The sequence below is a fragment of the Ruditapes philippinarum genome, unplaced genomic scaffold, assembly GCF_026571515.1.
Source record: "Ruditapes philippinarum isolate M1 unplaced genomic scaffold, ASM2657151v2 ctg18436_1_1_1_1, whole genome shotgun sequence".
Lineage (NCBI taxonomy): Eukaryota > Metazoa > Mollusca > Bivalvia > Venerida > Veneridae > Ruditapes > Ruditapes philippinarum.
The window spans coordinates 1-16271 of record NW_026854560.1 but is presented as its reverse complement, the minus strand read 5'-3'; the positions used below and the strand labels follow the sequence as shown (position 1 = coordinate 16271).

The 16271-nt window shown below is 30.7% G+C and overlaps 1 protein-coding gene across 1 annotated transcript; it reads left to right on the top strand.

The window, feature by feature from the left end:
- Positions 1 to 268: 268 nt before the first annotated feature.
- On the top strand, positions 269 to 669 carry LOC132740462 (heavy metal-binding protein HIP-like; the record flags this gene model as incomplete). The annotated part of the gene is made up of 1 exon (XM_060728363.1): positions 269 to 669. A coding segment is annotated over one exon (401 nt), but the record flags the coding sequence as incomplete, so codon positions are not given.
- Between the last annotated feature and the right edge of the window lie 15602 nt (positions 670 to 16271).

The window sequence follows — 16271 nt, the reverse complement described above, 5'->3', positions numbered from 1 at the left end:
TTTTACCCTTGTTGATTTTTTCGAGTATGAACAGGCACCTTAAGAAAAACACAGTTGTTTCGTTAGCTAGTTGGTATTATAACCTAAAGGCAGTAAGTGGTTTGATACCACGAGTTTCAACATACGAACAAGGACTCTCGAATTTAAGATTAAAATAAGTGTGTTAAAGAAAACAAACTATAAAAAAAACAAGAACAATTAAAAAAATGCAGGCCACCTAGTTAATTTAATTTTGTATTAATATATATCTAAATAAACTTTGTTTCAGGTAAAATAGCTTTCGAAGCCTACACAACCAACACAGTAGGACATTTTCCAAATGGAAAGGTGCTTATTTTCCCAGAAGTCTCCGTAAACGATGGTCAGGGGTATAATTCCAAAACTGGCATTTTCAAAGCACCGGTTGCAGGAATGTATCAGTTCACAGTGCATGTCTGCAGTGCAAGAAGTAAGCATATGGTTGTAGCAATTATGAAGGGAGGGGAGCAGATTGCCGTAACAACCGTATTTACGGAACCCTACTCGGGTTGCGGGTCTCACAGTACCATGGCAAGAGTTTCAGAAAACGAATCTGTTCACGTGGAAGCACGTTGGACTGACAGCCGTCTTCAATCAGACATATATCGTTGGCCTTCTTTCAGTGGTTTTCTTATGTATCGCTATGATTGAAGTCTACTTAAAAATTAAAACTGTAATATAATATACATGACACTAGCTTTTGAAATCATTTTGTTATATTTTTTGGGTCTTCAAAGATAAACGTCTACCGGGGTCAGTAATATAGCAATTCAAAACATTTTGGAAAAAAACATTTGATGACGGATTACTACTTTTTTCTTGGCTTGAAACGTGCCTTATCTAAAATGCAAACTACCATCTTAAAATGTGTATGTCTTTTACGTAACGGGTATATATTTGAAACATTGATTTCTAAAAAAAACATTGGATGATTTGTATCAAACAACCGCTTGAAGTTAAGCTTTCTCTTTCCGAGTGATTATGATATTTGCATGTTTTCATTTCTTTGGTATTACTCTTCATTTGATTTCTTCCCCTCAAGTAGAGTTATGACTTAGATGTTTGAAGATAAAGATCTGTAGTGTTAAAAAGATAAAAGTTAGAAGCTTACGTTTTACTAGTTTTATACTAAGATCAACGACAATTGAAACATTTTCCCTTTTTTAAGTTTTGATACACAATTCAAGCTACTGTCTATTGATAATCTCGACATTGGCATAATCTCTTTTACAAAAGTTGACAAGCTGTTACGATAGTGTATGTCATTTTAACATTGTAGGATGGAATACATTTTCTTAGATGATAAAGATCATAAAACTTGATTCGCTTTATAGCAAAAACAAAAACTGAAAGAAAAATATTAAAATTACTGATAGACTTAACGGTGGTAATCGGACTTAACGATTAAACAATATATTTAAGATAATTTTAAGATACTTAAAGGCACATTATGCTTCACAAATCAAAATAAATTAATATCTTTGGAATGGGAAAAAATGTTGTTTTGTTATGTTTAAATAATGGTTTTAGAGAAGTTTTAGATACCTGAAAAAGTACCTATAGTCTAGTCAAATTAGCCCGAAAATCAAGCTAACCTAGAACTAATTGCAAAAGTTTTTGTTTTGGTATTTTATGATGGTACCATATCTGCTTGATATTTGGAAAAAAGTTGCACTCTTTTGCTGAAGGGGAAATGTGATAATTCTAGCTTTCAAGTTGACACCCTTAAATTTCAGTTATAAAATCGGCTTAATATGTTAATTCCCGATGATACTTAAATAAACCACTTCTATATATAAGTTAAACATATTTATTACATGCAAACTTTATACAAACAAATTTTTGTCCATGTTGATACAAAAATTTATGCATTTAAAATTTAAAAAAAAAATTGGGTGGGCAATTCTCTGACAAACTGATGTCAAATTACCCCACCCACTTTATGTTAAAATTTTTAACCAGTCAAATTCCGATATATAAGCAGCAAATCATCCATTCCATGTATATTTACAGTAAAAACAATACATAATAACATATTTATGCATGAAGAAGTACTTTGTAAATTATGTCAACAATATTCATATGAATTAAAATGGACATACATGTGTGTTGTAAATTATGTTTTAGATAAATGTTGAATAATTCAGGTACACTTTGTTTAGCTAACATTCTGAACATCCAACGCATTTTGAATAATTTGTTTGTTTCAAGCAACAAAAAGAACAACAACAACAAGTAAGTATAATTAAGAGCGAGTAACAATTACCAAAACTACAGATGAAAAATACTATGCCCGGTCTATGGAGAAATTGTAGTATACACATTTAAGTGTCATTTGTTGAAATTACACACGAAATAAAACTATATTACAGTTTACTATTGTACCAAAGAGCTACCTAATTTGGCAAGCAACAATGTAGTGATAATAAATATAAAGAACACGAATATACAGGCTGTTTCATTCACAAGAACTACATTTTTGTCACATCGGTATGTACACTTAAATCACTTTAAGTGTATGTATGGTAGGGTTATTATCATGCTTGTACTAACACATAACAGTCTACAACATATAAGACCACTTCTATAAATTTGAAATTATCGTTCTGTATTTCAGACAGTATAGTAATACATTTTTATTTACAATAGGTGAACTTTGACATTGACAATTAGAGGGAAAAAAACAGTGTGCCGCAACATAAGCAAATATAAGAAAGCATTGATAAGTATGTATTCAATATACAATCTTACTTTAAATGTACAATACTATTGTACATTTGGAGTTAAATTGTTTCAAACATTTTACTACATTTATGTTATAGGGCATAGTTTGGTGCTAGTACAAGTTAATTGTTTTGTGATAGACACCAATATAAAATATTGTGCATAAATTTTAGTACAGTCTTGGTGCACAATTTGGTCTGTAATTGTTCGTATACTTGTATACTTGAATTCCTCAGATCGCTAGCATGGTTAACACTGTTGCTTCCCTTCTCTCTGAGAGTGACAATTGCGACCTATTCTGGATATCCTGCGCACAAAATACGAACGTTGTAGAATCTGAAAGCATATTTTTATCTACGTACAGATCTGTATATATTATTATTTTGTATATGCATTATTTCACAGTAACAATAGTATTATGTAGTGTAAAATATGAATGTACATCATACATGTATATAACTTATGAAATATGTTATTTTATATATGTTTGTGTATTGATTTTCTTACTATTCAGACCAATATCGACACATGGGAACATGATGAATGTATAAACCATCTGACATTGGTAAAAACAAAAAATACATGTTGCCATGTTGATATTTACTTGTAGATCCCGAAATCAGAAATGCACAACGGGTTTCTGAAAAAAATATTCAGTATAGAAATATTCAGTATAAAATGTGCATTTTTTTCAGCAAACTTTAAATAGCCTATGTTATTTCTCTGCATTTAACATACATTAAACCTTTGTCCGAAAACTTAATGGCAAGCATGTGTATATTTACAGAGAAATTGTCATGAGTTTTTATTAATTTAATATACAGTAGTCGGTATAAACATACCGAAATGCAACGCCCTTCATATCATTGTTCGTTCCATCAGCATGGTTGGGTAATGTGGCTTGTATCATCTATAGAAATAAAAGACATATTTTGTGTGAGAAATCATGTATGAATTTAGCATATATTTATATTAGCATATTAACCTTGTATTTAAAAAGAAACAAGTATATTTTGCATGAACCGATACTCAAATGACATAATCCTTCATTTCATTTTTCCACTTTGATTAATAAAGCGTGACGTCATTTGGCCAATGCCAATTTGAATATTCGGCATTACTTTCCATAGGTGTTAAATGTAGGCAATAACAAAAAATATCCGTACTATGTTATACTTTGCATTTTTAAAATATTAAATCAGTAAGTTATAAAATCACAACAGACCGAGGAAGGTGAACATATATGTAATGTATTGTATGTTCCGGGCAATCATGTAGTAACTGTATGAAAGCTCGGGGCGATTTTGCAAATTTCCTACATAAAGAGCTTCTGGTGTGATCCATTTCACATAATACATGATAATAGCATATTTAAAAAAATGACAAGTTAAAACAAACATTGTTCATATATATTAGAGATAGAAATTGTGCCTAGATAATACTTAAAGTATGACTCACCTTGAATTATGGATGTCCTATCTGAAATTAAGTATTGATTTTATTGATGTACATTTACATGTTTAAAAATGCAAAATAAATATCTAAATATAAATTTATATATACGTATATGTAAATCTGAATATTGTTTTATATACTGGTTTGGGACCACCAAAACCAGACAACCACCAAACCCGGACGGTCCCGAAAATGCTTTTTTTAGTATTTTCTTTGTTCAGTGGTTGTTAGTCAAATTAAGTAAATAAATTTATTTCAACCTACGTAAATGGTAATATTTTTGTTGTATATTTCTAGAATGTTGACGTTGATATTTGGGGGTCAAGAAAGTATTGCCTGAACTCATATACCAGCTATAATCATTTGCAGAGTAAACAATAGAATATCCAAAATTTCAGCATTTGTTGCTGAAATATTGTATAACATGTTAAAAATATAAAATCAAAACACCCCAAGTGATGTACATATCTGTCCGGACACATTGTACTGTAGTGTAGACAAGTTAGATAATTTTGATACCCTCAATGTGGAGCCTCAGATATAAGTGTCAATACAATCAGAAATAAACAAACTAGTTTGTTAGTTAGGAGAAGAACCTAGCTGAACTGTGTCAAATTTTAAGGTCTCTAGGTTAGAAATTATGAATTTGTACGGAAAATGGTTCAAAAGGTGTTGCATGAAAGCGAATCGCCTACAATGGTGAAATATGCAGAGATCTGCCTGTGCCATTGGCGCTAAAAAATGAGAATGGCACACGAAAATCGTCAGCAAAGGGCCAAGGGTGCATCTAAAATCTGTGCCAGACTTATATTGTATGTTATTTCGTCATCCAGACAAAACTGGTACCAACAGCAACAGGTTACCCATGATTCCCATGTAATTCCGCATATTCTTGAGTTTATCCATTTCCCTATAGCATTTTTCCAATTATCTACTTACCTTACCCCTTTCCCACACAGATAAGCATTTCTACTACCGTAAATTAAATCCAATAAACAAACAAAAAATCACTTAATATTTTAAATAAATATCGAAAACTGAAAAAAGTGTTGCTATTTTAAGAAATGCTGTAAGTTACAGTATAATCTGACAGGTGTGTAAATTGAATTCCCCTAAGGTCACTCAAGTTCACGCGGAGTGTAAAAAAAAAGATGTCTATTACGTCATCAGAATATTTGACAGGGTGATTAACCAATCAGGGAAACATTGTGCATGACTTTTGTTCATGATCAAAAGGTCTGTCTGTGTATGCTTTCTACACAGAGGCATACACAATACAAGGAGAAATAAAAGTCGTCAGTATGTATACAGTATGATAGGGACATTTTGTGCAAATTACGAACAATTAAAATGGATAATGCACAGTATTAGACATAAGTAGTAAGAAAATATAAATTATGCAAATTAGATTTTTGAGCAGCCAATAAAAATTGTTTTGCCTGCAATTAAAATTGGTACCAATAAAAAACTTTTTTATACACTTTAATTACTTAATCGCTTGTTATAAAAACATGCAAATCATGTCAAGGATCTGCTATTAAAAAAATTCTGCTAGTACGCATTTATTTTGCTACATGACTCATTGATTTTGCTAAAGGACTCCTTGTTTTCAAACATGTGCGTCATCCGACGCATTGTAAGGAATTTCTAGATTAATCACTTGTTATAATAAAATAATGCATATTCACGACGTAAATTATGTCCCGTTTTGTCTTCCATGGATTAAAAAATCGTGAAATTTGTTCATTTCAAAGTAACAATATAATGTCGAAAACACAAAGTTTTCATATTAAATATGTCTTATTAACATCGTTTTCTTATAAATATATATAGATCGTTTTACTTTATTTAAATCAAATCTACTAACATTTACAGGTGATATTGGTTTGATGTTTATTTCCAAAAATATTTAATATAAAATCGTAGTTATATTTCACTATGGCACTTATTGTGAAAGTAAAAAAAGCATAAATGATAAAAGTAAATGTAAAATACACAAAACAGACTTACCTTTGCCATCTAAATGCTATTTTTGATGAAAATTGATATTTATGTTTCGACGGAAGTTTTCAATGACGCGCGTGCCTACGTAAAATTGTTACGTCATAGGAAAAAATCGCGTGTATGGTGTACAGTTCGGGTCTTAAAATATAAAGTTAAAATTCGTGAACTTTGAACGCTTGTAAAAAAAGTTGTGCACAGAGTTATATGTGCAACTTTTTTTCTGACATATACATATACCAGACCTATTCAATGAACAAAGATTCAAAACTTTTGCAATTAGTTCTGGGTCATATTTTATTTTTACTAGACTACTATAAATGTGAAATAATTTGTCATAAAAGTAGAAAAACGTAAACAAACATTTTCATACAAAATACATATTCAGTAAAGCTGTATGTATTGCCAAAAATAAAGAAACAAATGAAAAAGATTAGTTCGGTAATATTGGCAAATGAGTAGCTTTATTGATACTATAAACGTACATCAAAAATGAATATAAAAGTTTTTGGAAATTAAAAACAAAACATGTCATATGCTTAATTGGTCTTTATATAAAGTATTGTATAAAATAACTCGATTGAATGTGTATGCAGCAATATATGTTAATCAGATAAAAAATAGTTTAGCCTATTAAACTAGAAATTGCATCTTGCCTTATGTCTTTGTTATTTGTTTTACAACAATTTCGCCTTTAGAAACTTAATGATTATAATAATAAATCAAATATAAGATTCACTATTATTTATATATATATATATATATATATATATATATATATATATATATATATATATACATTCGTGGGACATGAATTATTGTGGTTTTTCGTGGATATGCCAATCCATGAATTTATGATCCAATGATAAGTCTTTATGTCTGCTGTAAGATTAGTTTGCATCATATTTTTGACATTTTACATTTTGAAAAAATAGACAGTCCACAAATTTAAGAAACCCCGAAAATATTCTTTGTGACAAAACACCAAAATTTCATGCCCATGAAAGTAAGTGACTTCACAGTATATGCTGTAAGGAAAACTGATCATCATTCATAATTAGTTTATAATTTAAGGCCAAAGTATTTAAGTGACATTATGCTCAATTTTTAAGCTATTAAATTACTTTTTGCAATAAAAATAGTATCAAATTTGATGAAATTGATTTCGTGCGAGGACGAACGCGTAGCAACGCAAAAGGTTTCATAACTTGTTTACAGTTTATCACTTAAGCACATCGGCAATGTTTTTGAAGTCTTGATAAAATCGCACTTTAATAATGGTTTACACTGCTAACGCGCCACAAAAATTTCTATTGCCTGTCAATCACGTCGTATCAAAGCGTTATCTGCACGACTGTATTTTCAACTTCAGTCAGCCAAATTCAATTTTATTCAGTTGAACATGTAAATCACATTGTTTAAGGTCTGTACCGAGTGTTTTTACAATTCTTCTGTGTCCTAATTATCTAGTACTAAGTATAATTGTATTTGTGTTATTAAATATTTACATTTAAAACATGTTTTGCCGGCTTGTTATAAAGCCAAATTTCAAGAATCCGCCCCACCCCTCCCCCATATTCAAATGACGTGTCCCGTGTTGTTCATATCACTTAAAAGAATATGCTTATTTCTCATACCATACATATTATGGGACATATTTTTCAAATTTGATTTGAGTTTGGCTTCTCAGATAAGAGAAGAAACTGGAGCAAAATGTAGTTCAAAATATTGACTATTATAATGGTAATTTACCAAATAAATGATTTTGAAAAATGATACAATAACAAAAAGAATAAAACAGAAAGAATAAATTATGAAAAGACTATCCCCACTTTGATTAGAAATTGAATAATGCCAATACATTCTAAACGATATAAAAAGAAATGTCTGTGAGTCACATGGATACCTGACTTTTTCTACTTAGTAAAACATAAAATTGGGAACAATTTTGACAACATGTACAATTATCAGAATAAAATGTCAAGCGCATTTATTATCTGCATTTAGACTGACATAATGTTATTTTTAAAGATTCACATTTAGAAATAAATAAAAGAAAAACATAAAAAAAGAAAACCATTAAAGCAAAAGGAATATCGTCTCGATCCTTTGCATTGCTACATTATAAGGAAGGCAAGGAAATGTGATTTACATATAATATGATTCGATACTTATGTATTCAATTATTTTCGTTTATTATTGTTCATTTCATATAAAGTATTTTAGCTTTCATATAATGCTTTTCTAAAAAACTATTCCTTTCATTACAACATAAACAAGCGCCAAAGTGTATGTTACTTCTTGCATATTTAATAAAAAAAACTGTATATTTAGGACAAGTATTTAAATCCTCCCCAGGGTTACGGGTGGAGAAAGGCCGCAGGTGCCCTTCTGTTTATTTCTCGGCAACCTTAATGATAGCTAGATAGCCTCCTCATAAAATAAACAAAAGTCACTGACACTGACCCATAATTAAAATTTTACCATTTATAATACAAAGGATGTGTGACTTTATCACAGTCACATTATCTTAGCCTGCTCAGGTTTGGATTAAAACATCCTTTTGTCTTGTCTTCTCTACTAACATTCTTGCACATGATAGTGGCACTCTTTTTCTGAAGCTCAGAGAAATCATCTCTTTGTATTCCACAGGCTTACTGACCGCATTTACATGTCACCGCACTTAAGTAACTGTTTCTTGCTAGCAACCTGTGCTGCAAGGCGTTATAGCGTTAATGCTCTTATGCTAAATACTCGTCTGAGACAGTGTAACAATTTTATTTGTGTCCAAAGTCCATTTGAAGGTCAACTTTTTTACAGCTTGTCATCGAGCGTCCAGACTACAGTGGACATGATGTCATTTGCGTTTTAACTCGCAATCAGTGGCGCTCTGTATAAAAGCAATGAGCTGATATTAACTGTATAACATGCAGATGAGAATGTACTCATATATCGCCGTAGAAATGATTAACAGAATGTTGCAAAGGATTCATTCTTTTTTTAACTAATGTAAAGTTTTGGATGGGATAATGAGGAACCAGAAAACTGATTCAGGTTTTATAATCAAACCATAAATTCTTAATATTTTATCATCATCATTTTGAAAAGCCTTAAGATTTCATGCTTTGTATGCTTTTTTGAAAGAAAAAATAACTCGGTGCTGTTTTGAACTAGATACATTATTGTATTATAGTAACACATCCTAGGAAAAAGTGAATCATCTCAACGTCAAGTCTTATTCAAAACAGCGCCTCAAGAACACAGTGACATTCGTTTCTTGAAACAGAGGATCTCCATATAAAGAGCGGTAAATAAGAGGTCGAGGGGGTTCCTTATGTATTTCATTTCAAAGACAAATTTCATTTTACTCTCCATTATCTTTCATTTGACAATTATTCAATTATATGAAACGAATAATCTAAAAATAACATGTTTGACCTTTAGACAATCTGAAGGCCAATATGATACCATTCATACTGAATATTGAACGTTTGATCATGAGAAAACAAGACCTAACACAGTACGTATGTCCAGATATTGTCCTGGTCAAAGTATTATTAATCATATCATTCCTGAACAAAAAATTCCAATTACAATTTAAAAAGTTGAATTTGACCAAACTATAGTGGTCCTAAAATTATGTCCAAATACTGTGATAATAAATTCAGTTTTCGATATTATGCACTTAAACCAACTTGACTGTTTTAAGAACGTAATATTTATTGAATATTTGTAATTCTTACAAGAAGAAAAAAAACGTATAACCAATTAACAAGCCAATAAATAATTGTTCAAAATAAGCCTTATCACGAGATTGAGGACATCAAAACTTAAATCAAATAAATAACAAATGACGTACGTATATTGTTTAATTTAGGATCAGTGTAGATTCCTTAAAACAAAGTAAAGGGACATTAGCATTACTGCTCGTTGTCAATTTATAATCATTGTTATGTACACATGACATCCTCGCCTAACAAGGAACCGTACAAAAAGCGTGATTACTGTTTTACATTTACAGTGTATACAACTTTGAAGTTAAAGTTCTCTTAATAATGGACATGTTTATAAAATTATTTACTTACTCTGATGTCCGTATTTTTGTCTAAAATAAAACACAAAGGGACAGTTGAGCTTTTTCTGCACCAGTAGAGCTGAAAGTTGCCATATCACCTTTACTGAGTTGGTGTGAGAAAAAAATAAATTAAAAAACATCGATAATTGGCAGATTGCAATCAGTCTGACTTGAACTCGAGTGAATGCACCGCTACACATTAAACCGTTAACGCAACAGTTCGATCGTATATGGGACACCGACACGTTTGTTTTTGTAATTATGTGTTTTGTGACTGCAATTCAGGGTTTATGCACTACTTATTGTACAGTACAGTCTGCACGACAAGGCTCTTAAAGTGCCGGAGCTACTTTTACAGAGAAATTTACGTTTGATTCGGTTATTCTCGTTTCTTTATCAACATGCCGTATGAAGAAATCGGTTAAGTCTTGTATTTCATTTGCAATGTCATTTTCCCTACATGTTTTGACTGATACTACCGGGCCGTTATTGCAGAAATCTATTTTAACTTTAGAAAGCCTCGAAGATTTTTCCCGGACTTAATACAGATAAAAAAGTAGGTTACCACGTGACTTTACTTCTAAACAAATATTAAAGTGTGTAATCTTTGTATAATGAGTCTCGCTATATTCATATTTGAAGTACAAGGACACTAATGTCTATTTCTGCTAAATTTTGATTGAACAATTTGTCTGACTATCAAAATCTCAATTAAGCATTGCTCATTGATGTTACAATTATTACCGAATCCGTGTTGTAAGTGGCCCTTGACTGTTGGACTGAAAAGTAGCGACTGTTATTTTTGCAAGGCGCGAAGAGTCACATGTATAAAAAAGGTACGAAAAAATCACGCATAAAAATGATGCTCTCTTGATTTTAACATTGGTTGTTTTTTCCTTTCGTTTTTGCCGTTCCTTTCAAACGTGAATAGATTTCGTTATCGACATGATGTTTGTATTTTCGAAAACTATTTATTCGGGGTATTCGTGTAAGTAGTGTTATAAAATATGCGTTGATTGTGTCATACAGTGATAATAACTGATCGTAAAACAATATCGTTAGGCAAGCCGTATTTTATCTCATTTCATTTTTTTTTCAAAATCCATTATTTCCTTAGTTAATTATTATATTGTGTTAAAACGATATTGTGATATAACGCGTAGGAATAATGTACTACCGTACGTCGGCTAGAACAATACAATCCACCCTCTCGGGGCAGAATTATGATATTGCTTGGCACAAATTAGTTACCATTCATTACAAAAAACACTTGTAACACTCGCTTAATATTACAACCACTAACGACGAATTTATAACAAAACCCGTTAACTTCAAACGTCTATACTAGTGGATGTCAGTTTAAACTAGTTGATGTAAGATCCAAACACATCTTGTTACAAATGTAGTTTAATCAAACAAATTGATGATGGCAAAGCATTTTTTAAACCAAAAGGTTATTTCATTGCAAAAAAAAATCAAAAAGTAAATGAAAAATAAATCTTGTGAAACTCGATGACGCATTGCTTGTTTTAATGCGACACTTGTTTTTGATGTATATATAGCTAAAAAAGCGGGCAGTTTTAAGTCAGGATAGGCTGCTTAAGATTTGAAATAAAACTAAAATAGAAAAAAAATTCTTGCTTACAGTGTTAATTTATTGTTTAACGACATATCAAGGATGCGGAGACTAGAAATATTGCTAATTATTTTATCATAATTATTATTATTATTATTATTATTATAATTGTTATAATTATTATAACCATTATCATTATTATTATTATTATTATTATTATTATTATTATTATTATTATTATTATTATTATTATTATTATTATTATTATTATTATTGTTATTATTATTATTATTATTATTATTATTATTATTACTATTATTATTATTATTACTATTATTATTATTATTATTATTATTATTATTATTATTATTAAAGCCACTGACCTTCAGATGGTAAAATGAAAAAAAAAATGAAATAAGATTTCAAGTAAACAGTAAATACTGATCTAGTTAGGTTTATTGTATAAATCCATCATCACTGACACCTTTATTCAAGAAAGAATGTTGACAAACGCGTTAATATATCGGGTTTTTCTTTTCCATAATCGACTACGTTACTAACGCAGTAGCCAATATAAATAGGAGAAGATAATTCATTTAACGCAGTCACGTGTCACAACAGTGGTCCGGAAAAAATCCCAGTATCCGGTATGCCCTTTATCGTTTATCAAATTTCATTATTGAGTAGGCCCCTCTTACATTTCAAGCTAAATGTTAAATCGATAAATTGGTCATCATATATTTGAAATAATTAATGAATTATAATTTTTAGGGAAATGGATTACTACAATTATAAAAACAAAAGCACTTATTGGTATCCCTATATGTTTGATGAAATCCCGGATTCCGTGCGTTCCGGAACACAGGTCGCGATATTGTCCTGTACGATCACGTGATACTAGAAAAAAAACCCGGTTGAAAAAATTCCATGGTATAATAAAAGAAGGTATTTCCCGTGGTGGGTAGAAAGGTGAACCGTTTGTTTTCAGAGCAATAATGTTAAAAAATGACACTTTGAAGTGTCATTTCGTTTTCTCTTTAACAATATAATGTTTTTGAGGGGGGTCTTGAAATATTTAACAAGACGGCAGTTTTTCTGCTATCTTCTGAAGGTCAGCTGCTTAAAAATCATTTTTAACACAAACAATAATATCAAAAATATTATTATCATTATAATTTTTATTATTATTATTATTATCCTTATTGTTGTTGTTGTTGTGGTTGTTGTTAAAACCGATACACTTTGATAATTCGATTGTTTAATGCTGATATGTTTTTCAGATAAGATAGCTTTCCAAGCACATATGACCGGTAGACAGGGGCATTACCCTGATGGTACGGTTCTTATTTATCCGGATGTAGCCCTTAACGACGGACAAAGTTATTACCCAACAGTTGACACCTTCAAAGCACCGGTTGGTGGGGTATATCATTTCACAGTGCACTTTTGCAGTCAACCTAATAAACAAATGACGGTAGCTATCTTCAATGGAGAGACACAGATAACAGCGACGACGGTATTTGAGGAACCAATCTCTAGTTGTACATCTCATAGTGTCATTGCAAGTGTTGCTTAAGGTGAAATGGTTCTTGTCAAAGCACTTGGGACGGACAGTTATTTGCAGGCAAATGCGCACAGATGGCCGTCTTTTAGTGGTTTTCTTATGTATACATACTAAACGTGGTGATGAATGAATATAGATAAGTAACATATAACAAGCACATTATATTGTTATTATATTAAATTGATCATAGGCCTGTATTTATCAAACCCTAATATATAACACGGCACAACTTTACTATAAAAAAAATGAACTCATTTGTTTGCGCAGTAATAGCAAACGTGAAGAAACCAGATAATGTTATAGATGTATGTAAATAGAAAGTATTTTCTTTCCATATAATCCGTGCTATTTAAAGGCATATTATGTCTCATAAACTATTTTGTTATAATGTTAAAAGTGGTTACCTGCAGAAAAAGTGATAAATGTGAAATATTTTGTCAAAAAGTACCATTATATAACCAGAGTAATATTTTGACTTTCATACAACAGACATGTACTAATTCATTATAACTGCATTTATTGTCAAAAAGCAACATATGAAAATGATGGCTCAAGCTCGGTTAATTTGACATTGAGTAACTTTTTTTTTTAATAAAAGCTTTTTTAGAAAAAAAAATAAAATTTCTGGGGCAAAATGGAAACTGTCAGTAACAGGGTACAGAACATAAACATCTCAACATCACATATCTTAATTAAATCTGTTTAAAGTATATGAATGTCTGTGTGCAATCTTGTGTGCAAACTATAAAAACTGTCAGTAACATGGTACAGAACCTAAACATCTTAACATCACATATCCTAATTAAATCCGTTTGAAGTATATAAATGTGTGTGTGTGCAATCTTGTGTACAAGGCCGCTATCTTCACTGTTCCGATAACTTTAACTTCGATAATCATCTCATTTCGTATTCACAACAGCGAACTCATTAGCTATGTAATTATCTACTACAGTGTTGTAATTTTTATTATGCACCCATGTGGCAAAGAGTACATCTTTAATCGTTTTTGTGTATAACAGGTTGTTTCAATGTTATAAAATATGGGGATAAATTGTATCATAAATACAGCATGGTACATATAATGTTTGTAGCAGATTAATCGGTACTTCTATTTCACTATTTCACAAATCTTCAATTTTATATACTTTTTTTTCTAAACCTTAGTTTTCTGGGATTATAATAATTCTTATATTGAAAGATGAGCAAAATTTAAGAAAATCTTTTCAAGGGAGATCGACTTCACACGAACAGGCTCAATCAAGATGAGTCAACAAATTTCGTGCAATGTTGCTGTTGTAATTATTGCTTCCTTGCCAGCTATATTCAGGTATATGACAAGACAATGTGGTTAAATATCAACAACAGAACAAGAAACAGTTGAATTCGTATAACTTTAATATCAAGGACGGTTAAACAAAACACACAACCTTTTTTACCATGTGGATAATATTTGGAGATAATATTTTAATTGCTAAATATATTTCTTCATTCTCATTGACCTTAATCAAATGGATCACTCATGTTTTGATTAGACACAGTTATAACAGTTGATACGCGAAATAAACACGTATAGATTTTACAGCCGTTAATTATAAATAAATGTTTGCATAGCTTATCTCTCACAAGCCGTTCTATAAACACATAGATATGGAACAAACACACCTGTTCATTAGAGAGTAAAACTGAAACAGCTTACTGGTATACTTTGGCGTTTATTGAAAAAGAAACAACTTCACGAAATATAGTACAAAATACTCCACATATGCAAAAAGTGGGCGAAATTTAATTAAACGCACTTGTCATTTTTTACAAGCGTAACACTAGTAACACCTATGTACTGCTTGTTAATTCAGAAACATTTGTTACAAATTTATTTGTTGTTTCTTTTTTATTCTCTCGTGTACATTGAGCCCATTTTGTGCAATAATTCATTATATATATATTTAATTTACGTGATTATTTTGCGTTTGTTCTCAGCTCTCGCAACATTTGTAACAATGCTACAACAACTTTGTAACAATGTGCTCTATCTCAAATAAAGTTCTATAAACAAGAATTTTTCCGAAGTAATAGAAACAAATTCATAGTTCTGCATACGAAATCTATCGAAAAGTTTAAAACCTAGACAAGACAGTATGATTTGAAACCGTAGTCTAGTTATGAAAAATAAAAAAAAATTAAGTTATCCTTATCCCATGTCAACACATTTTGCACCAAAAAAGAACATGTTTTAAGACATATCGTTAACATTTTTAGTTTAAAAATATTTTTTATTATAAATAATACGGTTTTGTAATAATGTACTTTAGATTTGTGAAATTGCTAAGGTCCATTAATAATGCTGTCTTTGATTTAATTTTCATTCTCTTGCCATGAAATGCAACTAATTTGATAAACTGATACCTTAAATCAAGTCATTGCAACATTGATTTGAAAATTATGAAATTTCAAATAAACAACTAAGATTAACATTCACATAATGCATCCCCAATTCATACGTAAGGTCAAAGGTCCCCAGTGTCACACCGTACATGAACTGGTCCGGGAAATAATTTCAATAAGTAGCTGATTTAAAAATAGAACATGTATAGGACGGCAGGAATGATAGGAATATAATTACTTTCATTGTGTAATCATTTTATGATGACCGGACCTCTGACCTCACATAAACTCTAACCTCTTCCCCAGAGCAAGTATTGGCATAACTTTAAGTGCATAGAGCTGTACCTTCCTAAGTATTTCTTTAAAATAAAAAACAGTATCATTATGATGGGTCCGTAATGTAGTGGCCGATTATCGAAAGCGTTACAACATAGCTTGTTTCTGTTAATAAGCACATATGCAGATTACACACTACA